This window comes from Argiope bruennichi, chromosome 2 (genome assembly GCF_947563725.1).
Source record: "Argiope bruennichi chromosome 2, qqArgBrue1.1, whole genome shotgun sequence".
NCBI classification, from domain to species: Eukaryota; Metazoa; Arthropoda; class Arachnida; order Araneae; family Araneidae; genus Argiope; species Argiope bruennichi.
In genome coordinates this window covers 107,292,937-107,319,012 of record NC_079152.1, presented here as the reverse complement: position 1 = coordinate 107,319,012, position 26,076 = coordinate 107,292,937, and the positions used below count along the sequence as shown (strand labels likewise).

General features: G+C 30.9%; 2 protein-coding genes across 2 annotated transcripts in view; one reads left to right on the top strand and one right to left on the bottom strand.

Annotated features, from left to right (window-relative positions):
• Positions 1-26,076, bottom strand: part of LOC129959417 (SEC14-like protein 3) — an 80,799-nt gene that overhangs the window by 44,231 nt on the left and 10,492 nt on the right. The gene's annotated exons all lie outside the window — the stretch shown is intronic.
• LOC129962275 (uncharacterized) lies at positions 19,260-20,740 on the top strand. The gene is made up of 2 exons (XM_056076021.1): positions 19,260-19,463; positions 19,613-20,740. The coding sequence occupies exons 1-2, from the start codon at positions 19,260-19,262 to the stop codon at positions 20,738-20,740; spliced, it is 1,332 nt and encodes a 443-aa protein (XP_055931996.1).

Genomic DNA, 26,076 nt, shown 5'->3' with positions numbered 1-26,076 from the left:
AATGACTACGCATCCGCTAAATTATGTTATTTTAATTATATATGTGCAGAATAGAAGCCTTCGAAAAAAATATAAAAACAGAAAGTAGTCTTGAATTTTTTACTTTATTTCTAAAATTTTATTTATTCTTTCAAATTATATTTTATAATTACTTAATATATCAGAGAATTATTATTAAAAAATTTCACTAATTAAAAAATATATCATATTACAAAAGGAAAGTAAGATTTTAAGCTAAGAGAGTCATACTTTAAAAATGCCAAAAATGTGCAGACATTAAAATCTATTAATCTTTGTTTCCTTCTGAAGTTAAACTTTAGTTGTAATTCTCAATATATTCGAAAAAAATATTATAATCATGTCTTATAATAAAGTATTTAATAATAAAAATATAATTACATATAAAATAATAAAATATTAGCATAGAAAAGTCGAATAATTATCATGAACGGAAGGAAATCCATGATGAAACATTTTAAAAAACAATTAAAACAGTTGAGTAACATTTAAAAAATAAAATATAAAATTTGCTTAAAATGCATTTAATGAATTACACAAAAACAACTAGGTATCACTGAAAAAAGAAATACATCTTTTTTTTAATTTTAAGTAAAAATTATTTATTTGATATAATATTTACAGAAGTTCTTGCGGAGAAATGACAAATTTTATACTTATTTGAAATTTTAATTAAAGCTTCAAAAAATCGTTCCGTGGGGCAATATATGCTTGGTGCTATACTTCAAAGTATGTATGCACCTCGTTTGGAAACTCTAGTTCTAAGAATTAAGCTTGTAGAGTGCTAACGCATTCGAAACACACACACACGTCTTTATTATTTTTAAAGATTAGCAAACTTTACTAATTAGTTGGTGTGTCGGAATGAATAGTTGTTAAAAATTTCATTTAAGTGTTTTGTGTAACTATAGCTTCCAGCCAAATATTTAAACTTAAATTCTGTCTAACCAGTTACTTCTACTATTTTAAAAACCTTATACCGCTCTCTCCATTGTGCTACGCATTTCCCTAATTTTCATGTATCTCTATTGATGTACTCAATTATAACCCAAGAATAAAAAGTAATGTTTGAAAATGGGCGTTTGTTTTTCTTTCAATGAAAGAAAAAAAAGCTGTATTCTTAGCTGTATTAGGTTTTGAAGTTTAATGATAAATAGAACAGAATTTCAAAAATCTTATTAAAACCATGCAGTGTACTGATCCTTTTTTATTGAAGACCAATTTGCATATATTTTTCATTACCAACGAAAGGAAGCTTGGATGGAATATTGGTATCAATAATGAAAATTATTTTAATTTAATTCAAACAATGAATAATATTGCTGTAAATTACACTTAAAATATTAGAAATAAATATTAAAATATTACTTTTTTTAGAAAATTATAATTATAAAGAATTTTTACTGCAAAAAATTATTGTAATTTTTTTTTTTTTTAAGGTAATGAAAAATTATTTATATACTATATTGTTTTACATCGTGGAAGAATGTAAAACTCCTTCTTGATTTTAGTTAATTAAATTTCAAAAAAATAGTTCCGATTTGCCATTCCTAACTTTCAATATGTGTGCCAAATTTTATAGATCATGATCAAATGATCTCACCTGTTCAACACACACACACACACACACACACACATATATATATATATTCTTCTTTATAATTAGAAGAGATTTTTGTTTTCCATTTTTCAAATTTTGAGCATATATTTTACTGTATTATACCTTAAAATTATACATATATACAAATTTAATCATACATACTAAGTAATATTTAAATCGTTAAGTTTAATGAAATAAATACCTTCTTTATAGACCTTCGAGGGCGATTTTCAATCAGACCATGGAATTTAGACCCTTGATTACACTAAATTTCAATTAGTTAAGTGTATCCTAGAATCGTTTACACAATGCAAGTCTAGAAACTGGCCTTATCAGTCCAGAAAAATAAACAAATAAATCTAAATACTAATTTTGTTACATAACGTAATGCAAGTATGATATGAGACCTGCAATAGATTGTGTAAAATGTTATGAACTATCCAACACAGCGATTCTCAACCTGCGGGGCGCGCCCCCCTAGGGGGCCGCGAGCACACTAGAAGGGGGGCGCGAGAATATCCAAGAGAAAATATTATTTAAAAGAGAAAATATTATGACTGAAAGGAAAGCACACATACATATAAAAAACAAAATACATTTCGACATATTTAATAACTTATTGAAGTAAAACAACTTACTTAATCAAAACATACTAAATAAAAAACAAAAATTTAATAATTTTTAGTGATATCCTTGGGCCTGTCTTGCAGAGCAAAGTTTTTCGAAGGAAGGCTTAATATTAGAAATAGCCAGTCTCAGTTCTCGAATATGTCGACCAAGTACCTCAATTTCATCACAAATAAATTATCGCGAAAATTCTCGGCCTCCTGTCTGTTTTCTTCTTCTAGGAAATGGCGATTTCTTTTCTTAATTCATAAACACGTTGCAAAAATTTCCCACGTGATGACCATCTTGTCTCGCAATAAAACAGTAACGCTGAATGTACTGAACCCATGTCTTCACAAAGTGCGGAAAAGATTCTCGATTTCAGGGGTCTCATTCTTATATAATTTACTACGGTTACAACTATAGTTAACACAATATTCAAACCAGGACTCATTTCTTTCGAAGCCAAAGTTTCTCTGTGGATCATGCAATGTGTGCACTGAGGCGATTTTTCTTTTAAAAGTGCTTGTATATCTTGGAATCTTTCGGACATTGAAAGAGCACCATCGGTGCATATTCCGACGCAATTTTTCCATTCTATGTTTGCCTCGTTCATAATATCATTTAAAATAGCAAATAATGCGAGTGCTGATGTTTTCAGTTCTATTGGTTTGCAGAAAAGTAGTTCTCCTACTGACATATTACCACAAATTTGAACATGGCAATTAAATGAGCATCTTTATTACTATCTGTTGCTTCGTCAAGCTGTATTGAAAACAACTTGTCACGCAAATTGTTATGATTGTTATTGCTTGTTATATGATTTTAATTAGAATTCTCTGGGTTTGGTGACGTACTCACTATGAAGCGTTTCCGAATGTAGTTTAAGTTTATTAGGTTTCATGCTGTCTGAGGCCAACAATTTTGAGCAAATGATTCACAGGGGCCTTTTTTTCTTCATTTACTTCAGTACTGATAAACCCAAAATTTAAGTATTCTTGAGAATATTTCCTTGATTTTATTTTCGGAACCACGCTCGTCTGTGTACTTTTAATGCTTGCTTACTTCCGCTTAAAAATTTATTCATGAGTCTGCATAAATCTGCTGCCATGAATATTTTATATGGTGAATTGCAATTAACACGAAAACATATATAACATACAAATTCACAATTGATTCGATGGCGATAAAAGGATCAACTCGAATGAAACTGGCTGGACTTGAAACTTGCGTATAGAATATTTTCCTTCTTGTGAGAAAACAGTTACTCCGCGCATGCTCGAGACATCCTCGGTCGTGTGGATTCCCTTGCACAAACATTCCTATTTTTTTCACTTTCGTTTTGTCCTGCTTCTGTTTTATTTCTTTTATTATTCTAAAAAATGTATTCCCCGTTTCTGAATTTAGCTCACCCGGTCTAGGTTAACTTTCATTGATGATTTTTTCTACTTTCATATTCTTTTAACGTTATCTCCCTGTTTGGCTTTCATTTCAAATATAATATTTAAATTTTCTCCGCTTTCATTCGCTTCATCTGTTCACTGTCCGCTTGTCCAAAATGCAAGATGTGGTTTCTCGCCAACGTTGGCTCGCTTTTACTTTTGTTTTGGCAGTTAATTAAAAATAATTTAAAAACAGAATCCAAAATACTCAATATACATTATTGTTGTATACATTTTATTGTAGAGGGGGGAGGGTGCGATGAAAGTTATGATTGAAAACTGCGCCACGAATACTGAAAGGTTGAGAAACGCTGATCCAACACAATCTGTTACATTAATTTCATTTTGCTGTACCTTCTATTAATAACAGTGTATCTTTCTGGACATCGCCTCAATAGACTGCTACCATTGAATGAAATTGTACTCGTATTGGTGAGTATTTTATTTCCTTAGGTTGGATTAGAGTACATCGGAGCTGTTACAATTATTCAGTCATCATCTGCTTAAAATATTACCCACGAACCCTCTCGTCAATATAAGTATAAAAAAATTCTAGCCTTTCAGAACAGATAGACTTTTTTCAATCCTCAAAGCCCGATTTCTGAGCTTCTGAGCTCGCAAAAGTTACCTTTTTTGGTTTTGTAATTAAATAATAAAATCTCTTGTTGGCGGCCGCTTATAAAAAACAAATCGTTTTAAGATATGTTGTAGAGAATATGAATATGCTTATGATAACACTTTATTGTTTGAACTGCTATTTGTTGCATTGTAGCATTTTTTACTGTTGCATCTAAATAGGAAGAAGCGTTTTAAAAGTAAATCCAATTGATAAAATATGATCAGATCTCTGCAGGAACGAATCAAAGCGTGGGCAAAATGGTTTTCTTAAAAGTATGGCCACTGCTTGCACATATACTGATTTAATGAGTCTTCATTAAATATAAAATGATTAATCATTGATTATTATGAACTGAACATTTAGCATTAATGTCTATATTATCAAAAAATCTTCGTTTAATTAAAGTAAACAGGTTTTTTTTTATATTTTTCAAATTTTTTCGTGAGTTTAAGTGGAATAATTTTGGTATATCTTAAAACGCAAATGGTATATTATTGGAAAGTCAAAATAATTGTTCATTTGCCCTCTGATAAGTAACCCTCATTTCAGATTGATAAGATGTGATATTTAAAACAAAGATATCGGCTGAAAATCTATTAACTTCATATCTGAAAAATGATACTTGTTATTTATCACTCTCAAAATGAATGGTGAATGAATTCATTGTTTTAATAAAAAGCGCCAAAAGATAACATTTTGTTACTCCTCCAGCTATTAAAAATCTTTCTTCTAACTTTAAGTAGTTTTATTATATTTTTTGAAAGAACATTTAGTTTATGGACAGTATGAAGAATAATAGACTCATATTCAAAATTAAAGAATAATATCTTATTATTGTCCCATTTCCGTGCTACGATTTCAATGATTTTAATTATTTGCATATATAATAATTATAGTACATAAACAATTCTATCAAAATATCTGTATTATATTATTAATCAATTATTCGTATTACTAGATTAAAATTTAGATTATCTGTTTCTTTTCTTGTCCTTCAAGATCTTAATACATGCCCTTGACCCTGTTAGCAAAAGATATACATCACAATATACCCACGACGCTGTTTGATATTGTGAATACCGCTCAATATGTTATAATAGGTCACGCTATGCTATTAGGCGGCTACGACAAATCTAAAATAAAGCCATACTACTTAAGCAATGTAGTTCATAAGTATTATAATATTTTTACGAATCTGTGATGCGGCTACCCAGCATAGTTGGTTCCATAGGAGGTCCCAGAGCTTGGCGACAAACTTGGCGACCATTTGTTGACTTGGTGACTTTGGCGCCAAAGAAGAGTATACCCGAAACATTGAGAATTTTTCAGATCCGTCCAGAAGGAGCCGAGATACGCCTCGAACGTTCCTGATTGGTTGAGAGGCTTCTAGCCCCGCCTCCTGACACCTTTAAAAGGAGCTGCAGATGCCGGGGAGTGGTCGTGAATTGAGTCGTCAAAGAGATTGAAGAGAGTAGTCGGAAGAGAAAGAGTAGTCGTCGTCGTCGTGGACCCGTAGAGTCGAAGAGTAGTCGGAACCGACGGTAAAGAATTGGCCTTTCAGAGAAAAGCGGAGCAGCGACGGAGTGAAGCTAGTGCTGAACTAAGCTGTGTGCTACTGTCTGCAGTAGAGTCTGTTGTATGCTGCTGTTTATGCTGTTTTGTATGCTGCACGTCTCGGCTGAAGATAATCGTCTTCTGTGCTGTATATAGTTGTCGTCTTTGTGCTGTCCTGTGTGTCTTCGTGTAAATAAACGTCGTTGTTTTTATTTTCTACTGCCGCTTGGTGATTGAGCGTTTTTCACACCATATAACCCCCCACTATCCAAACGAACCCCGGAAATTTCGCAACAATATTTTAATCCTGTTAATCAGTTTTTATCAAAAGATTTTTATTTTGTTTCATGTCTGTCTGTATAGCTCTTTAACGTCCAAGCACTTTTCAAGTGGCACTCCCTTTAACATCCAGATTTTTTCAGCGTGTCTCTGAAAGACATGGACTCTTCCTAGCTGAGGGACAGTTACCCTCCGCACTGTAAAGTAATAAAACTGTCGACGCTCTACCTTGAGTAATTGCCTTGCGGTTTTCGACAACGAGATTCATTTTCCATCAGCTTAAGAGTTTTATTCTAATGTATTTATATTTTTTAGTGTGAACTGTTTCGCTCATCATCTTTGTAGGTTATTTTTTTTTACAAAAAATTTGAAATTTATTCTATAATTTAGAAAATAGTTTTTTTTTTTTTGTAAGTTTTATGTTAGGCTTCCAAACCATTTAAATAAAAACTGGCTTTACTAGCAATTTCAAAAACATCTTTATGTTTCATTTAATTCTCAATAGGCTTTTACATTTTTTTGTTGCCAAAATTAAATAATATGTCATATATTACCATGCAAAAAATTTTTACATAGTAATGTAAAACATACATTATACATATATCAATGCAATTAGTACATTTTTTTACATAGTATAGATGTCAATGCTTTTCAGTGATAAACAAGATAATGTTTTAAATCTTCATTTAATACCGAAATAAAAACAATCGTTGGATAAAAAAAATGTTATTGCTCTTTTTGAAAGATGTTTCGAAAATAATATGTTCTTTCAACACTCAGCCTAGATTTTTTTTTATTGTCTTTAGCATTTTTTTTTTTGAGTATAAACGATTATCTTTATTGAATTTTTAAATATAAAATATTATTTTGTATTTTCGATAGTGATACTAAGAGAAAAATTTTAGAACTTTAATTAAATTTTTAAAGAAGTTTTCACATTTTTCCGACAAAATCTTACGCATTCTTGCTTTTACATTAAACAATCGAAAAAGAATGTAGGGTAAATATAAATTCCAAAAATATCTTTATTTTGCCACTCATTTTTACTAATCTTTTAAAATATAACTATTAAAATTTTTTTCTTACCAAGGGAATATATTACGCCAAACGTTATATATCTCATCTATCGAATTGTTTTGATAGATGAGATAACATATTTTTAAAACTTCATTTAATAATGAAATACAAAAATTTATGAAATAAAATTCGGGGGGAAAATTACTCAGCGAAATATATTACGAAAATGCATTCCTTCAGTTTTCAGCCTGAACATTTTTCTAAAACATTACATTCTTCATAAACTAAATATGAAGATTTAACACATTTAAAATTACATTAATCATAAATATTACTTTTTTAGTATGAACTGTCATGTTGAATTTTTCAAGCTGAATTTCTGATTTTAAAATGTTATGTGAAGTTTCCTATAGTATTGTTAAGACAAGATAAATTTTTGAACGAAAGCTTCATATTAAATTTCCACACTAGGGAATCATTTGCAAATTTTTGATAATATGTACATTATATAACATTTTTTGACTCCTCATCTCTATCTCTCTCATTCATCTCCTGCTTCTTTGCTTAGAATAAATGAGAGATCAGCTAAAGTATCATTTTTTGGCCAACCATCATCTTCGCTGATAGATCACTGTCACTTTCATCAGAATCAAGTAAAATTGCTTTAATTTCTTCTTCAGTGTGTTCACGATTTCTTTTACTCATAATGAAGAAATAGTAAGCGTGTCAATAGAAAAATTACTCTGATAATCCAAACACCCGATTCACAGTACATAAAATAAAGAGTAGAAATTCACAACTGAAGAGAAATTTTCAGAATGGCATTCTATAAAGGAACTCAGTATTTATATAATTATCTCACTCTTTGAAGAAGGCGATAAAGAATACTCCCAATCTTTTTTTTTTTTTTTTTTTTTTTTTTTTTTTTTTGTCTTTTAATTCTATTTTAAAAGCGGTAATTTGTACACGGCCTCAGAATTTCCGACATTCCTTTGATGAAAGAATAAGATGCTTGGAGTGTAAAACGACTTCCTTCCATAGTAACAAGTGTCGCTACCCATTTTGTGAGAAAACTGCGATGTGAATAGGCCGCATTGACAATGCAATGGTTTGTCTTTATATCATTACAATAGTCTTACTACTGAAAGGGGCTTCTGATGCTTGTCCGAAAAATAAACAACGTGTCGGTATCCTTATCGTTACCAGAGAACTTCAGTGGGAAATTTCTTTTATAAATGGCCATAAAATCTTTCCAATTTTGATTTAACAACACGTGAAAATAGAAACTAAAACCCTTTCAAAATACAAAATGTACGCCAACAACCTATTTAGTGAATTCCTCCTCAACCCCTACCGCCCTAAGGCACAGGGGAAACTACTGTGAAAAAGCCGCGATTGTCGAAGATAACGAGGACCTCCTTTAGTGTTCAGTAGAGTAGCCTCTTTTAATACCCATCTCCCCTAAAACGGCTAGCAGCCGCCCCAAACCGACCCACGTGGATGTTATAGGGTAAATTCTCAAACCGCCCCGCTGGAATCGAGAGGGATAGTATTAATCCTTTTTCATCATGGTTGTAGAGAAATGCGTTTTCATTGAATCTTATGGGAGATTTGCAAATCTAAATACTTGACATAAGTACTGTAAGCATGACTTAGTAGGCATATTTCGGGGTATTAAATAGAATACTTTTTTTTTAAAAAAATAATTAAAACCAAAATAAAACAATTAAAATGAAATTATAAGAAAACGTAAATATATTATACATGGTTTACTTACTCAATATATCTATGTAATTTTTTTTTATCATTTGCTAGTTAAAGGCTTAATACCATGACATTCAATAATATCAAGCATACGGAAAATTTGGAATGCTATACTTTATATTAAATATTATTCATGAAATAATTTCTTAAAAAAATATATTACAAGATATTAATTCATTTAGCAAGTAAAACATCTGAAAAATATTTCTTTGTGTAATAATTCTTCGTTATTCATATTTAATTTGAAATTCTCTCATGATAATTAGCAAAAGTGGCAGACATTCACTCATGAAAAAAAAATTAATAAACACAATCTGACTGATCAAAAATTTAGATAATGTCAAGGCTAAAATGATTTTATTGCAAATACATGTTCTTGATACTTGATTTGTACATAAATTCAATTTATTTATTTATACACTTTACTGATGTGATTGAATTTTGAAATTAAACCTTTATTAAAGTTTAACATTATTAACAAAAATGAGTATATTATTGGATTTTGTAAAAAAAAAAAAAAAAACACCTTGAAGGATAGATTATTCTATAGATATAGTTTTTTTAATTAAAATATTTAAAAACTGCTAATAATATCAATGACATACATTTTTCCGAAGTGCAAATGAGATAAAATGCTTTTTAAGAGAAAGTTAGTTAAAATCATTTTTCGATAATTTTGCAACGTAAATTAACTTAAAGAATGCATTCGATTTATTCAAATATCTGCAAAAAAATTAATAACTTTTTTTAGTTCAACCGTCTTTTTTATGTTTATATTGATTGTGATCAAATCTGAGGTGGTATATGATGAATGATAAGACATTTGGCATTTCATATAATTTCTAAAATTACTTTTAAGATTAACATTTATATATTATAAATCAATGATTATGTGTCAACCATACTTTCTAGCATACGACCTGCAAAAATAGAATGTATTGTGACAGATAAAACATTCAATTTCTCTATTTTAATGCATACTTATGTCTAAGACAAAACAAAAGAAAATACTTCCACATTCTTAAGATTAATCATTGTCTCTCTGTCCAGACATGCGCATGTGAACATGATACCAAGAAAATGCAATGCCCTAGATTTAGGAAATTTTTCATGATTTTAATTACAGACTTGTAAAGAAGCATCGAATTTTGTCAAATAATTGCAAATAATTGCCAATAATTGCAATCTGTCAAATAATTGCCATTTTTCGTTTATTCGTGTGCATTTGAAACAATATATATATATATATATATATATATATAATTTTTAACCCAATCGTTGAAAGAAATTTAGTACAATATTTTACTTGATTTCCTCCTTTTAAGTACGCAACATGACTAAAATATGATAACAGAAAATGAATTAAAATGTTTAAGTAAACTAGAAAGTTATGAAAAAAATACTACGCCATTTCTGTTAATCATTTATGTCTCCCGGATTCTTACGTTAGTATGGTTTACTTGGCTTTTGTTCAATAGATTATTTAAAGAACATCCATTTATTTTTGAAGTGAATATATTAAAAAGTATTGAACAATTTTTCATTCTTTTCCATAAAACAGGTAATTTCACAAAGCCTATGTCCTTCATAAAACTAGAATTAACCCTGAAATTTGTGAATTTTTATTTTTAATAAATAAAATTTGAAACTAGAAAATGGGTGTAGTTAATGGGAAAAACTACATAAGAATGAAAAAAAAAATGATATATTTCATTATCATGAGCAATCATTCCTTTACTTTTACAAATCTACTATGTACAGTAATATTTCAAACATAAATACCGGGTGCGGCATAAATTCGTGCAAACTTCAAAAAATTATAATAAAAAAGTAAAGTAAAAAAACTGCGGCTTGCGGGAATATGTTCAGAAAGCCTTTGGATTTTGTTATTTCCATTAAAAAAAATTATTTAAAAAATGACCGATAGATGGCGCTCACACATCATACCGAGAGGGTTAAGAACAGTGAATCCGCGACTAAAGCATTGCGACAGTTACGGACGGTGAAAGGAATTAAGGCGAAGAAAAACCCAATGTCATTGAATGGGATATTGAATTTAGTTCGCCGTTTTGAGGAAACGGGAAGATTAGAGGTTTGTCCACGAAGTGGCAGACCATCCGTCAACGCTGACAGCGTCCCTGTTGTTCAAAGGATCATGAGAAATGTCGCAGCCGAGACTTCAACGGGGAATTCCAGTGCAAGTGAAGCAGGTGTAATAACAGGAATTCCGGAAAGGTAGATCTGATACATTCTGCATGAAATCTTGAACCTGCATCCGTACAATATAGAGGCATTTCGCCAGTTGTTGTCAACAGATTGTAAGAAAAAACAAGCTTTTACAACATGGGTGCTCGCACAAATGTATGAACATGTCGTATCTGGGCAGCATCAAACCCTCGTGCGTACATGACCAAAACACTATATTCTCCTAATGTGACTGTTTGGTGCGGTTTCACTGTGTCCTTCATTCTAAGTCCTTTCTTTTTTGAAGAGCCTTGTCCTGTATCCGGTTGGAAAACCTGTTACGCTATCTTCTTTCTTGCTGCAGAACGCTATCTTAGACTTTTGTGAGACCACGTTATGCCTGCTTTGCAGCAAAGACGTGCGTTATCTTCCGTCACCTACATGCAGGATGGTGCCCCTCCCCACGTTACTAGTCCTGTTAAGACGTTCCTCCTAGACACATTCACTGAGGACAGAGGGATAAGCAGAGGATGTAAGAATGAGTGGCCCTCACGATAGCCAGATCTTTCTCCAGTGGACATTTGGTTGTGGCGATACCTGAAGTCCGGTGTCTACCGGGGCTCTCCTGCCACTTTGATGGAACTGAAAGATGCCATTCAATTGACCGTTAGTGGCATCGATACCGACATGTTACACGCAGCTGTAATAGACGTAGTTACGCGCCTCACTTGCTTAATACCTTGTGGTGTCGGTCATGTTGAGCATCTTTTGCTGTGAAATAAAATGTACTACAATGTTACTGTGCTCTGTTTTCCTGATTTGCATAAACCCTCTCGGTATGACCGTTTGAGCGCCATCAATCGGTCATTTTTAAATACAATTTTTTTAATGAAAATAACGAAATCCAATACTCTCTGAACATATTCCCGCAAACCGCAATTTTTTTCGAGAATTACTTTTTTTATTAGGATTTTTTGAAGTTTGCATGAATTTATGCCGCACCCGGTACTTTTCATTACATTACAAAACATTAAAATTTATGAAATAATTATTTCTAGCATTTAATTATAAAGGAACATTGAATTTGCTATATGACTACTATGTGATACTCTTACATAGTGGAACTGCATGCCTCAATCTGTTTGAAAATATAGGCCAGTGACCAATGCCATCTTTTCGGGCATCCAAAGAAGGCGAAGGATTAAATGGTCCTCTTAGATAAGGGAAATTATGTAGAATCGATTTTGCATATTGATGTATTTTTACATCACAAAAAAGCTACATTTTTCATGCATAAACTTATCAGTATATCCAAAAATATAAATATTATTGTAACTATTACCTTCTTTCTCTCCGAAAACTAGTTTTCCTGTATGTTTTTGTTACTTTTTATATGAAAATTCGTAATTTGTAACAACCGCCGAAAGGAAATTGTTCTCAGATAGCTCGCCAACAATGAAAATTGCTTCAGATAAAGAAACAAACTGTCAAAAATTCTAGTTGCTTTTGGAATGATAAATAGTTTGGATAAAATTAAAAAAAAAACACTATGTAAAGTTTGCTACATAAAGAGATATGAGGTTTTAAACATAAAATGTAGATCGGCATTACTATGCTTTTACAGGTTAAATGAACTGGAAATGTGTCTTACAACGATAAGCAAACATAACAGAAAATAAATAAAGATTGTAAACAAACAATAAAATAATTTTAATTTTAAAAACAATTTTTAAAAATAGATATTTAAGTTTCAACAAGATAAGTAGAGAAGTGAACTGAGGAATAAAAAAAAATCGATTATCAGTATTCGTGACAGATACTATATGTTTAAAAAGTTAAAACGGGATTATTAGTACGACTTTTCAATATGAGATAATAATAAAGCAAACAATGATATCTCTATGCCGCGTCTCTGTATACTACTTATCTTAAATAGTGGTGTACTAAATTTTACTATCAAGGAAAAAATGTGCTCGAAAACGTGACCGAAAAGCATTTACAGATTACGAATATTAAAGACTTTGTATATGCGACATGAAAACGTGACAATTTCAGAAGATTTTAAAACCTATAAATATTTATCTCAGACACTGATGAAAATGCCTTATATGTAAATTAATAGCTATGCTTTTGTAATTGTATTTAATCATAACTCTGATATGTGGTATTTGAAGTAAATGAATGTTTTCCTTTGATATTGCATACATGCAATAGCTTAAACTTGTGAAGATATTTTTTTATTTCAGTGAACTAAAATTGCAATGTAGATTAAATTATTTTAGAACACAATGAATTAAATTAACAATCAGTTTTGAAATTAAAAGAGACTGGATTGAGAGAGAGTTTCTATTTGCAAACTATTGTTTATAGGGAGACAATTGTAAACTACAATATGTTGTAACTGCCTTATTATGTCATAGAGAAGACATTATCACAAAAATTAAAGGATTGCATACTTTTCATAGGAAACCCATTAAATTCTACCTATCTTTCTTACGACAAATTAGGAAGGATGTCTTTATGCAATTTTCAAACATGCAGTTCTAGCAAAAGCATTATACAATCAGTTTTGTACATATATAAATAGTTCTTTATAACTATTGTGAATTTCTCCTCATATCAGTTGAATTTCAATATTTCGAAATAAAAATTAAAAGAAAATAATTTTCTTGGGAATTGCAAAGTGACCTAGTATATATGGAGGTACTTTTTCTCATTTCATCACATAAGCAATTCCAATTCGCGATTAGTCAGAAGATAAATGCAACCCTTTTCACGAGTATTCTTTAAATGTTCCTCTGCATTCAAATCTAGTGAGCATGTTAACAGCGTCATAAACTCCATAATCTGCTTCGAAACGTAATATCGATAAGACGAGCTTTATGACTTCGTGCAATATCGTTCATTAAAAAGAAAACAATTGCTAGCATCTTTGTGAAAAAAAAAAAAAAAAAACTAAGAATATTTTCACTGATTTTTTTTATAATATTCCTATCCTGAATGACATATTCATAATGACTTTTAAGTCCTCATGACTATATCATTTATTCAGACTTAAAAAGTGTGTTGGAATCGTTTACATCACTCCACCGTTTCTCTCATCCATTGACTTTTAACATACTTGAACTACATGACAATCTCACTTGCAAGGGGAATCAAAGTTCTTTTCTGCTGGGTTCTTTTTTCGCACATTGGTATACTGGGAAATGAATTAGCAGACAATCTAGCGAAATCTGCTACCAGTATATTGAAATATCCTATTTCATTAAAAGATATAAAAAACCACGTTAAATCCAGTTTGCATTTAAAATGGCAAACTCAGTGGGATCTTACAGAGGCAAATAAACTTAAAACAATAAAACATTTAATCGATTGTTGGCCTTGTATGCCTAATATAAAATTTGCTACCATTCTTACCAGGTTAAGAATTGGCCACACACGGCTCACACATAAACATTTGCTGTTGGGGAACCCGCACCCCGATGTACTGTATGTCGGTGACCTATGACGGTTCTTCACATCTTAATAGAATGTCCACAATTTAAAAATGAACGAATTCCCTATTTTCACTCTCCGCAAATCAAATTAAAATATATTTTTCATAAAGTTCCCCATCCCCACCTTTTTACCTTTTTAAGAATGATTGGCTTTTACTTTTTGGTTTGATTCGTAGATTGTGTTTTAGATTGTATTTTACCATTCTATTACTTTTTGTAGATTTTACTGATTGACAAGTTCAGGAAAATGATGCAATTTAGAAAGAAATTTTTAAAACATTTAAAATAAGATTAAATTTTACGTATGTCTGGCACTGTTCAATAAAAAAATGGGTCTTGCGCCAATAAACTCCATCAACCAACCTAAAAATATTTAATTCATACCAGATACAGAACAAGCAGATGTTTTTGTAGAGCAAAGTTTTTTATTTCATTTCATAACAACTTGTGTGGTTTCACTGAAATAAGGTTTGGGATCCGTCTGAAAAAAAGAAAAGGCAAGCTCCAACTTGCTGTTGCCACTTTAGTAAGTTTTCCACATCTGGATCTATCAAGCTACAGTATATTTCACATAATTTCGAAAATTCAAAAAGGATTTATAGTTGTGTGTTTGTAGCACAATTTTATACCCCATGCTTAGAGTTGATTTTGAAAGCCATATACATTTTTAAAGTAAATATTTTAGTCATTTATTTTTCTTCAAACTTTAAAATTAAAAAAAAACCGGATACCATAAAAAAGTCCTGGAAATTTCTGTCTGATGAATATTTGATTATGAAAAGTTTTTAACCAATTACAGACCCAAGATATAGTTCTTCTGTATCTGTTCGGATTTGCTTCTGTGCCGGATCTGTTTGACTGAAGATTTATTTCGGAATATGTAGTTTGGTGGTATGGTATAAAAACAGAAACCAAAATAGTGTTTTAATATTATATAAATGCACTATTTCTGGAATCAAATATATATGCATTATCCCCAGCAATTTCCTTTAATAAGAATCATTTTGTTCATATTCTGTTTTTTAATCAGTATGTGAACTAAACAGTTGTGTAGAATTGCTTTTATATGTAAATAATTTCAAGGACACTTTTTTATTTTCATTTTTGCGTACTCATTATGAAATTTATCTTATAATTATTATATTTTGCAATTCAATGTATTGAGTTATATCCTAAAATTTATCTGTTTATTTTTTATTAAAAATTATCACGCTGTTATTATTTTCCATATAAGTACCAAAATTCGGCATAGGTGTAATTTACTATCAAAAATTAAATTAAAATTTCATTTTTATCTCATACATATATATATATATATATATATATATATATATATATATATATATATATATATATATATATATATATATATATATATATATATATATATATATATATATATATATATATATATATATATATATATATATATATATATATATATATATATATTAAAGTTTAACTCTTTTTTATTTTTTCGAACATTTTTGTCCAGTACCTCAAAATACTGGAAAGCCAAAGTTTCTCTTTCAAAAATCAGAAAAAAATTTCCATCCCACTCAAAATTTCCATTTGCAGTCTGTGGTCTTAAGCGGCTCTTATATGAAAGAGGTATCTGCTACTATCTATTTTGCAAATTTGTGCTCTGACATCCTTTGAGTGTTTATAGAAAACTTCCCCATAATCAACATGGGGGAGCGTCTTTACCAAAGAAAGAACGTACCACGGACTATCCTTTAAGTGTTCTTACAATGCTTCCCTGAAATACGTTTGGCAAGTGTCTGTAACGAACAAAGCAAGTAGCAATCATAGGTATTCAATCAATCACACTTAGTGGAAGAAATACAAATTAGGCAGTAATTATCTAGGTAATTCAGAGGGGTTCTAAAAGGGATTTTCTGCTTTCCCGTATTGATAGAGTTACTAAATTTTACTTCACCAGTAAAACATTAATTTATATACTTGAACAACAATTATAACATATCAGTCATTACGGACATAATTTTAAATTGACAATAATAATTTTTCTTACGATTGTGCAAAAAAAAAAAAATAACAATTGCAACGTTAGCATTATATTTTTATGTAATTTACTTGTGACTTAATTTTAATACTCAAAACATATGCAATAACAGAATAACGAACAAGGTTCTAGTGGAAACGGCTAAAATCCCTTTAGTTAATTAATTTTTAAGACGTAGATATAAAAGCAATTAAGAACTGACAACTTGTTAAAAGATAACTCTAAAAGTTTCATCATTGTAAACAGCTTGTCAGTCATTAAAAGATATCAGTAGGCATTTTCAAAATCGTTTTTATATTTTCTATTTTATAAAGACATTTTTTAGAGGGAGAATTCTTTTTCAAGACAAACTGATATTTTAGGAATGCTAAATCATGCAAATGAAAAAGAAATTCCGAGTATCGGCAATTATTAATCCTCAAAGTGTTTATCCCACGATTTCCGCTGGTTTCACGACATTGTTTTTTCTCCTGCATCCAATGATTCTCAGGGACTATTAAATTTGCATTTTGCAGTTGTAGATTTGAACTGCACCCGACTGTTATTAAATATTATTTAACAATGGTTCGCTACTTTAAAAAAAATAACACGTTTCCAAACATTGCACATAAAAAGTTTTTAAAAAATTAGTAGAAGTTTATGATGATATATTTAAACTTTCCACTTACAAACTGAATGATCCTTTATCAAGTGAAAATAAATGTTAGCTTATACATCACTAATGTTATTTCTTTTTTTAAAGAACAATCGAAGGATTCTTAGTGAATTAACGTATATAGACTGTACTTTATTCAATTAATTTATGCGAAAAATATTTAAAGGATATTTTTTATGTTTTTGATCACGGGAAATCTTTTTTTTGGTAAATATTTAGTTTAGTCATGCAGTAATTTAATTTAAATTTGACACTTCTGATAGGTTGCACGCAGTCGTATATCTGTTTTATGTAACGTTTTCACTTTATTGTGTGCAAAAACTTCCTTAGTCATTCATAACATTTGTTTTTTTAAATCTAGAAATAGTCTCATTCTTTTTATTTGGAATATTGAAGGTATTTAGTAAAAAAAAACATTTATATCTCAAAATTAGAATTAGAATTAAAACGTACTATAATAAAACGTACAATATTGATGGATAGGAATTATTATATATTTATGATAGAATATACTCAGTTCCATTAAGATACAAGGTTTGTTTAAAATTTCAGAAAGTAAAAACCTCATAGATATTGCGATGAATCTACAATATAACATTACAAGTGTAATCTTACATTTTCATTAAATAAAGGAACACCAAAATTTTTTTAAAGATACTAATAAGAATATAACCGCACTTTATACCTCGGACGTTATATATACATCTTTTTTCAAGTATTTATATATCCAACAAAATGTGTGTATTAATGGAAAAAATAATAAAAAACTGAATATGATAGCTTAATAACATTGCATATTATATGTAAAGAAGCACTGCTTTCATATCAATAATTACTCTACTACTTTGTTTATACATTCCATTCTGTATTTAAGGTGACAAAGAGGCATCAAATTATTTATTTATTAAATTTCGTGTTATAAATTTGAAACTTTGCAAACATTATTAGGAACGCTATGAAAGATAACATGGAAAACTCCATTGCAATGTGTTAATTTATTTCTGAGTTATGATCATAACTATAATAATTAATAGCCTCGATTGATTGGTGCACCATGTATACTAAAATCATTCGACAGCTATTTTTTTTATTTCCTACCTTATCCATTTTCAAACAATATTTGGTGTAAAATTTTATGTTTGAGAAGGGAATTCGAATATATATATATATATATATATTCTAAATAGAATGAAATTTTCAATCCAAATTGTCTTTTGCCATAAGGAGCCTATTTTTCTGAACCATTTGTCTTTTGCTTTTCTTACTTTATATTTTGATTCCAAATACATTTGATCTAATAAGAAATTTATGCTGCAAAGCAATATTAATAACGAAGTCATTTAGAAATGAGCTTATTTTAAAAACTGGACGTGTGGATGCGAAACGTGGATGCGAATGCTGCTTGTTCAATCTGTGCCACAGGCTGAATTGAAATTCTGCGATATCACAAGTCAATGGTTCGAGTGCTTGGAATAGGAGTTTCCTTAACTAGAAGTAAATTCTCCTCATTGAAGGCAGGTATGTGTATCGTTCGCTGAGGCTCTGTATCATGTCTGCTACGGCAGAATGATCCGTACTCTCAAAGATCAAGGTGCAATTTCTGAAACATTTAGTAATTCGGCACGGTTCTGTTTGCATACCTTTCGTCATACAAATGTATCTCAGCCCTTCCGTTGCCGGCAACTGCGAAATACCAGTTGGGGTAGAACAAAAATGACCTCTAATTTTTATTTTCAGATTTTAGTTTTGTAATAGTGGGGAAAAGATGTATTTTGTAAAATGAGAATTTAAAAAAATTGTTTAGATTTTAGTTCGGCAATAGTGGGGAAAAGTTGCATTTTATGATCAAAAAGAATAATAAAAAAATGTTGGCTGCAATGCTACAACATCTTAAGGTTCTACAAAGAGCTTAAAGTGTGTAAAAAAATTAAAAAAATTGTAAGCTTAACAAATTGTAAAAAATTGAAACATTTAATTAAAGGGTTAAAGAAAAACCCGTAAATGAAGAAACTCTATTCTGAATTCACTGAGGAATATGAAGCTCTTGGTCACATGGAAAGAGTAATGGAAGATGAATTACCAGAAATCAATTATTTTTTACCTCATCAGGGAGTCTACCGGGAAGGATCCGCAAGCACCTCCCTAAGAGTAGTCTTCAATGCTAGCTTCCCTAGCTCTAATGGAGTTTCATTAAATGATTTATTGGTAAAGGTGATGTTGTTGAGGACATTTTTGAATTAATATTAAGGTTCAGAACACACAAGTTTGCCTTTACATTTGACATTCAAAAGATGTTTCGTCTTATTTTAGTTGTGCCACATCAATGAGACTATTTACGAATTTTATGGTTTGAGGAAAACTCCCATCAAGAAGTGACATTTAGATTAAAAACTGTGACATATGGCACTTCATGTGCACCTCACCTTGCCATACGCACCATTAAACAATTAGCTTTAGATGAAGCATCGGACTTTCCGTTAGCATCGGAAATGGTTTTACGGGACCTTTACATGGATGATGGAATTACAAGCACCCCGGATATCCAAACTACTCAAATTTTACAACAGCTGATAATTATGTTCGCAAGAGCAGGAATGTCCTTACATAAATGGACTTCAAACTCACAGGAACTTTTAAATGGTTTTCCAACTTCTAATCCTGAAAACACTTTTCCTATAGATGGGCAGGTCTCAAAAGCTCGTGGCATGCATTGGAAGCCTTTCGAGGATTTATTCATATTCACAGTCAAGTATGAAAATGAATCTAAGCATACAAAACGAGCCGTGCTCTCAGTCATTGCCAAACTGTATGAGCCCTTGGGTCTACTGGGACCAGTTATCTCTAAAATGAAGATTTTTCTCCAAAAAGTGTGGTTGCAAAAACTTACATTTGACGACCCCCTTCCTCCAGTCATTGGTAAAGAGTGGATTCATTTAGTTCAATCCCTTAAGGCTCTTGAGCAAGTAAAAAATCCAAGATGGATTTTGAATGGAACTCCTATAAAATTAATTCTTCATTGTTTCTCAAACGCCAGTGAAATCGCATATGGAGCAATTATTTATCTACAATGCATCGGTGCCAATGATATAGTCACATCTAGACTTGTATGCAGCAAATCTCGAGTCTCCCCATTAAAGACTGTCTCCATTCCCAGATTGGAACTTTTTGGATGTCTTCTCACCGCTCAACTAAAGGCCAAGGTTGAAAAAGCTTTACATCTGCAAATTGATAGCTCAGTGATGTACACAGATTCTACTATTTCCCTAGCCTGGATTCAAACACCACCACATCGTCTCAAGACATCTGTTGCAAATAGAGTGGGAAAAATACAACAACTGTCACAGAACAACAATTGGCAGCATGTTTCCTCCATTTTAAATTCCGCAGATGTGATAACGAGAGGATTAGTTCCAAAACAACTGATTGATAACTATTTATGGTGGAATGGACCACCTTTCCTTCAAGAACTACCTTTTCTGTGAACTCTGCTGACCAACAAATGATTGATGCATCTCAAGATTCCCAATTTTTATTGGAACTCAAGGACAATACCACTCACACCTTACTGACTTTAAATTCAGATTTTCTTACTCTCTTTATAATGTTAGTAATAAGTATGACAAATTAATACGTGTTTTCAGTTTTCTACTCAGATTTCTAGGAAACTGCAGAAACAAGAAGATGAAGGACTCACTCGCCTCAAAGAAAATTGAGGAAGCAGAACTTAAATTAATTTCCCTTGTACAACAAAATGTTCTTGCTGATGACTTCAAAAACTTAGCAAGTGGTAAACAGGTAAACCTTTCTAGCAAATAGAAAAAGGTATTCCCTTTTTTAGAAGAAGGTTCTAATGTAATTAGAGTAGAGTAGGAGGCAGACTTAGAAATGCCAACATACCATTTCAGGTAAAATTTCCTATTATTTTACCTAAAACTCATATCCTTACTAAATTAATTATGCAAAGTATTCATCTTAAAAATTGTCATATTGGAGCCCAAACTTTACTTCATTTAACTAGACAGATGTATTGGCCCATTGGGGGCAGAGATATAGCTCGCAGTATTGTTCATAACTGTATTACTTGTTCCCGATATAATCCTCACCTGTCTATTCAAAAAATGGGTGATTTACCCGCAGAACGTTGTAATCCTTCGTTACCATTCAATATACTGGAGAAGATTTCTATGGTTCGTTTTTTATTAAAAATAAGTTTCAAAGAAAAGGACGTCTTCAAAAAATTTATGTTTCAATTTTTGTATGTTTTGTAACGAGAGCAGTACATTTTGAAATTGTTTCAGACTTAACATCATATTCTTGCATAGCTACCCTAAAAACATTTATGTCACGAAGAAGCAGAATTTCTACTATTTTTACAGACAGTGGTCGTAATTTTGTAGGTGCCCATAATGAGTTGAAGAGACTATACAAGATAGTTAGTAACCCAGATAATGTGCTGACTGATTATCTAAGCTCAGAAAAAATTAAATGGAATTTCATTCCTCCCTTATCGGCTCACTTCGGTGGAATTTGGGAGAGAGGAGTTAAGTACTTTAAATTTCATTTTTTAAGAGCTCTAGGTAACTTAAAATTGACTTAAGAAGAATTCCTAACTGTAGCAAATCAAAAAGGAGGAATTTTAAATTCTCGACCTTTAACACCGCTTTCCTAAGATCCAAATGACTTGCAAACTTTAACCCCCGCACATTTTTTAGTTGATACACCTATTTCCGCAATTGTTGAACCAAATTTAACAGATTTTATTGAAAAGGCCTTGAAATGATGGCAAAGGGTAGCTAAAATAACCCCATATATTTGGTTTAGATGGCTTAGAGATTACCTTAATCATTTACAGCATTTACAGCAAAAGTCAAAATGGTACTTTCAAAAGGACAATATTAGTGTCGGTACCATGGTAGTAGTCAAAGACGACAATGTCCCTCTTAATTCTTGATTGTTAGGACGTGTTGTCTAGGTTTTTAGGGTAAAGATAATATTATTCGAGTGTGCCTTGTTAAAACAGCCAAAGGAACCTACAAACGTCCAATTACGAAATTAGCAATATTATTAATTGAAACCTAAATGTTCATTTATATTGTGTTTATTGTATTGTATTTTGCATACTTATATGTCTAGTAGTTTGAATTTAGTTATTCTGTAGTATGTAGTGTCTGCATTGTATTTTAATGTGTATTTGAACTTCATGTATATATTCTTTCATACTGAAGTTTGCATTTGCTAATTTAACTTTCAATTTCAGATTAATTGTATTTCTATATGTACTGTGTGCAACGTCTTTGTACCTTTGAGAGACATTGCACGGTCGGGCGGTATGTTCACGTGAATGTCGCTTAACGCCAAACTTGGCAATCTTAAAATTACGGCAACCCATTTACCAGCCCTTCCGGTGGAGTCTTTCAGGGGTTCATTAGAACGTTGCCCTGCATCAGCTCCCCAGCCCCCACAGATACTGTAAACAACTTCAGTTTGTAAGGCTTAACAAAGCCAACCGCAATGCAATACCACAATCAGCCATGTATTATATGAACTACTCACCACAAAAGGAGTGTATATAGTGTAAATAAAGAAGTTTGAGCAAAAGTAAAGTCCACTGCTCACTTCGAATCACCAGTTATAATATTTGGCTCAGTTTCAAATGCCTTCCATATAAAGTCTTTGAGGGAATCACTGTTTTTACAAAGGAGGAGTTCAGTTACGTCATCTTCAAGCCATGAGATCATGTCGAAATAATCCATTGCATCAAAGTTTATTTTTGGAACTTTGAACTTCCTAATTTGGCCCCTACTTTCTGCTTTTGCTTCTAAAACGAATCGTAAGCCAAATTTTCTTAGAATTTTACTTTTATCATTTTGCTTGGACTAAAAGATATTTTCTGAAGCAGCAATTTTTTTTAAAATATTCTTTAATTTTCTTGTGATCATCATACAGACATCATGAATATGAGATAAGCGTAAACAGATGTTTGGAATCATAATTAAATGAAAGTTTTAATTTAATATTAAACCATACAAGTATATACACTTTCATAATGTACTTTTCCAGAGTCTTAAGCTATATTTGAAGGTTCTGGTTGGTTTGCCTCTTCCTATAAAGAACGTTGTTTTTCTTCAGCGCTGTCATTGTCACAATTAACTGCCTATGACATACTAGTACTTTTTGTTCTTTCTTGATTAAACTTAACTATTCGTAGTTCTTTATTCTTTCTTGCTTTTTTCTTCCTTAAAGTTTTTTGTAGTGGCTACACCATTTTCCTGTAAGAGCGTTGATCATTTCGAAACACTTGTTACAAAACTGTTATCTTTTTTTCTTTTAAACAAGTACAACTATTAAGGTTTACACACTTACAGGCAGCAATATCAAATAAACGTTTAACTTCTTTTCTAAATTTCGAGAAGTTGGAATATGAAGTTGAACTTATCTACCTCTTTTCTGTATTTAAACTTTAATAAATTCCTGTATTTAGCATGATAAGCTTTTATTATTTGTAAGATTCTTTTGTTAAAACCAATGGGAATAGAAGCTTTTGATCATATTTGTTCTATTTTGGGAACTAAAATGTTACATATTTCTCTTACAGAAGTATCCTTTTCTGAAACAATTTTGATGGTATGTCTGATATAACAATAGCCCTCTTTAACAGATTCGTAAGTAGGCAGTTCAACTTCAAGCAAATCACTAAATATGCCAAAAATAGTGTATTCCTACATTTGTCTTGTCTTCACTAATTCAGTTTGAGCCATTTTTATTCATAACAAAGCACACAAACTAACAAATCAGTTACACTTTAGGCAGAGTGGAGACATCACTTCAATTGAACTCGGCAAAGCTGCTGATCTGATACCAGCTCTTAGCTTGTCACAACACGTAGACAAATATCCGCCTCCCTTAAATAGAATCAACTCTAGTGATGATTCAGTGTCCTGGATTCCATGAGCCAAATAAACAGTAAAATTGCTTCCATATTTCTATTCATATTATTACGCTTATTCAAAACTTTCTATTTCATAATCGAGATACTCAAAAATGTTTGAAAACGTTCCAAAGAGTGTATTTTTATGGAACTTCAACGTCCTTGTGGCACCTTAAGATGTACTCCAATATTTTTCATATTTTTAGTTTATCTTATATACGCCAAAAGGGAAATTTTCGGAGCTATTACAAATTAAAAAATCAAAAATTAATTATTTCGTAATTTTTTTAATGAAGCTAAAATTTCAATTTTATGAAACTTTAACGTCCTTGCGGCACATCAAGACATACTCCAATATTTTTCATATTTATAATTTATTTTATATACACCAAAATGCAACTTTTCTACGCCATTACAAATTAAAAATCAAAAATTGATTTTTCGCTTCACCCTATTAAATATCTCTAAACAAGAGAAAGGGGCATCATACATGAATAGAAGGAAAGTTGGAAACACAAGGTTGTCGTCACTGTTATTTGTTCATAATCAACGCGCGAATTCCACACATCGAGAATAATTTTCAAGCTGAAATCACTGACCCGTTGCAAATTATGTGGATGTGACTGCTGCCTGTGTATGCACCACACACTGGATTGAGATGCTGCAATATCACGGGCTTTGGTTTGCATGCTTGTACCAAAAGTTTCTTAAACGGCGCAAATTCTCCACTTCGATAGCAGGTGTGTGTTGCGTGACGTATCATGTCTGCAACTGTGGAATGTTCCGTGTTCACACAGATTATAGTGCAGTTTCCCAAGCATTTGATAATTCGATATGTGTTTGTTCGGAATACTATTCTGCATAATAACATGCTTCATCTCTTACTTTGCTGACAAATGCAATATGCAAAAGGTTATATAAATTCTTATATTCAACCGCTTAAAATGTTTTGGAAACTTAACTCTAAATTAAACAGTTGTCACTGCATAAAAAGTTTGAAAAAAAAAGATGAAAAACTAAGAAAGAATATAAAGGTTACTGAAAAACTAATCTTTTAAAATTTAAAGATATGAAAGAAAGAAAAAATGTGTGATTTTATATTTCAAAGTTTTGGCAGAAAAAGACAAAATATTTCTACTCTCATTGGATATACACCTCAATAATATAGTAATCAAACCAAGATTCCTGTGGAAAATTTATTTATAATTACCTAATGTAATAATGTATCAAATAACATTAAAATTAAATGAGCGTTAATTTCTCTAGCGCCCTAATTAAACATTTTTCAGGTTTTATTACTGAAGCGAAACATTGTAACACATAATTTTATTTTAAAAAAATTATTCTAGCCAAATATGCTTTCATTTAGAGTGTTTCTATCTAAAAAACTTCTTTTGTCAAAGGTTAATCATAAATGCCTGTAACATAAGCATCATGTAAGTACTGGTCATTCTTTTTTAAAAAAATTCTAGTGAGAAAAAATTAAGCTTTTCTATTCTGTTCACAACCATTAAGTACACAAGCTATTTTTAGTTCAGTAAAACTTTAATAAAATCTTCATATAAAAGCATTTTTTATTCTTTTTCATACAAGCATTCTGATTTTCCACGAACTCTAATAGATGCCATTGGGAAAGGTATACACACTTTTTTCAAATAATTTCAAAATTAAAGATGAGCATTTTAAAAATTAATTATTACATCAAAACTCATCAATCCAATAAATTCTATGATAAAATGTTAACAACATGAAAGACTTATCGCATTTAAAGATTTATTGTATAGATTAAATTTCCAAAATTACAATTATTTCACATAATGTTATGTAGAGAATTATATAGAATGTTATATAGAAAATTGGAATTTTTGGTAATTTGTCATTTGTAAAATA

Coding starts and splice junctions, on each gene's coding strand:
- LOC129962275 (XM_056076021.1), top strand. CDS start 19,260: ATGAAGAAACTCTATTCTGAATTCACTGAGGAATATGAAGCTCTTGGT. Junction 19,464..19,612: donor TTTCATTAAATGATTTATTG/GTAAAGGTGATG, acceptor TTATGGTTTGAG/GAAAACTCCCATCAAGAAGT.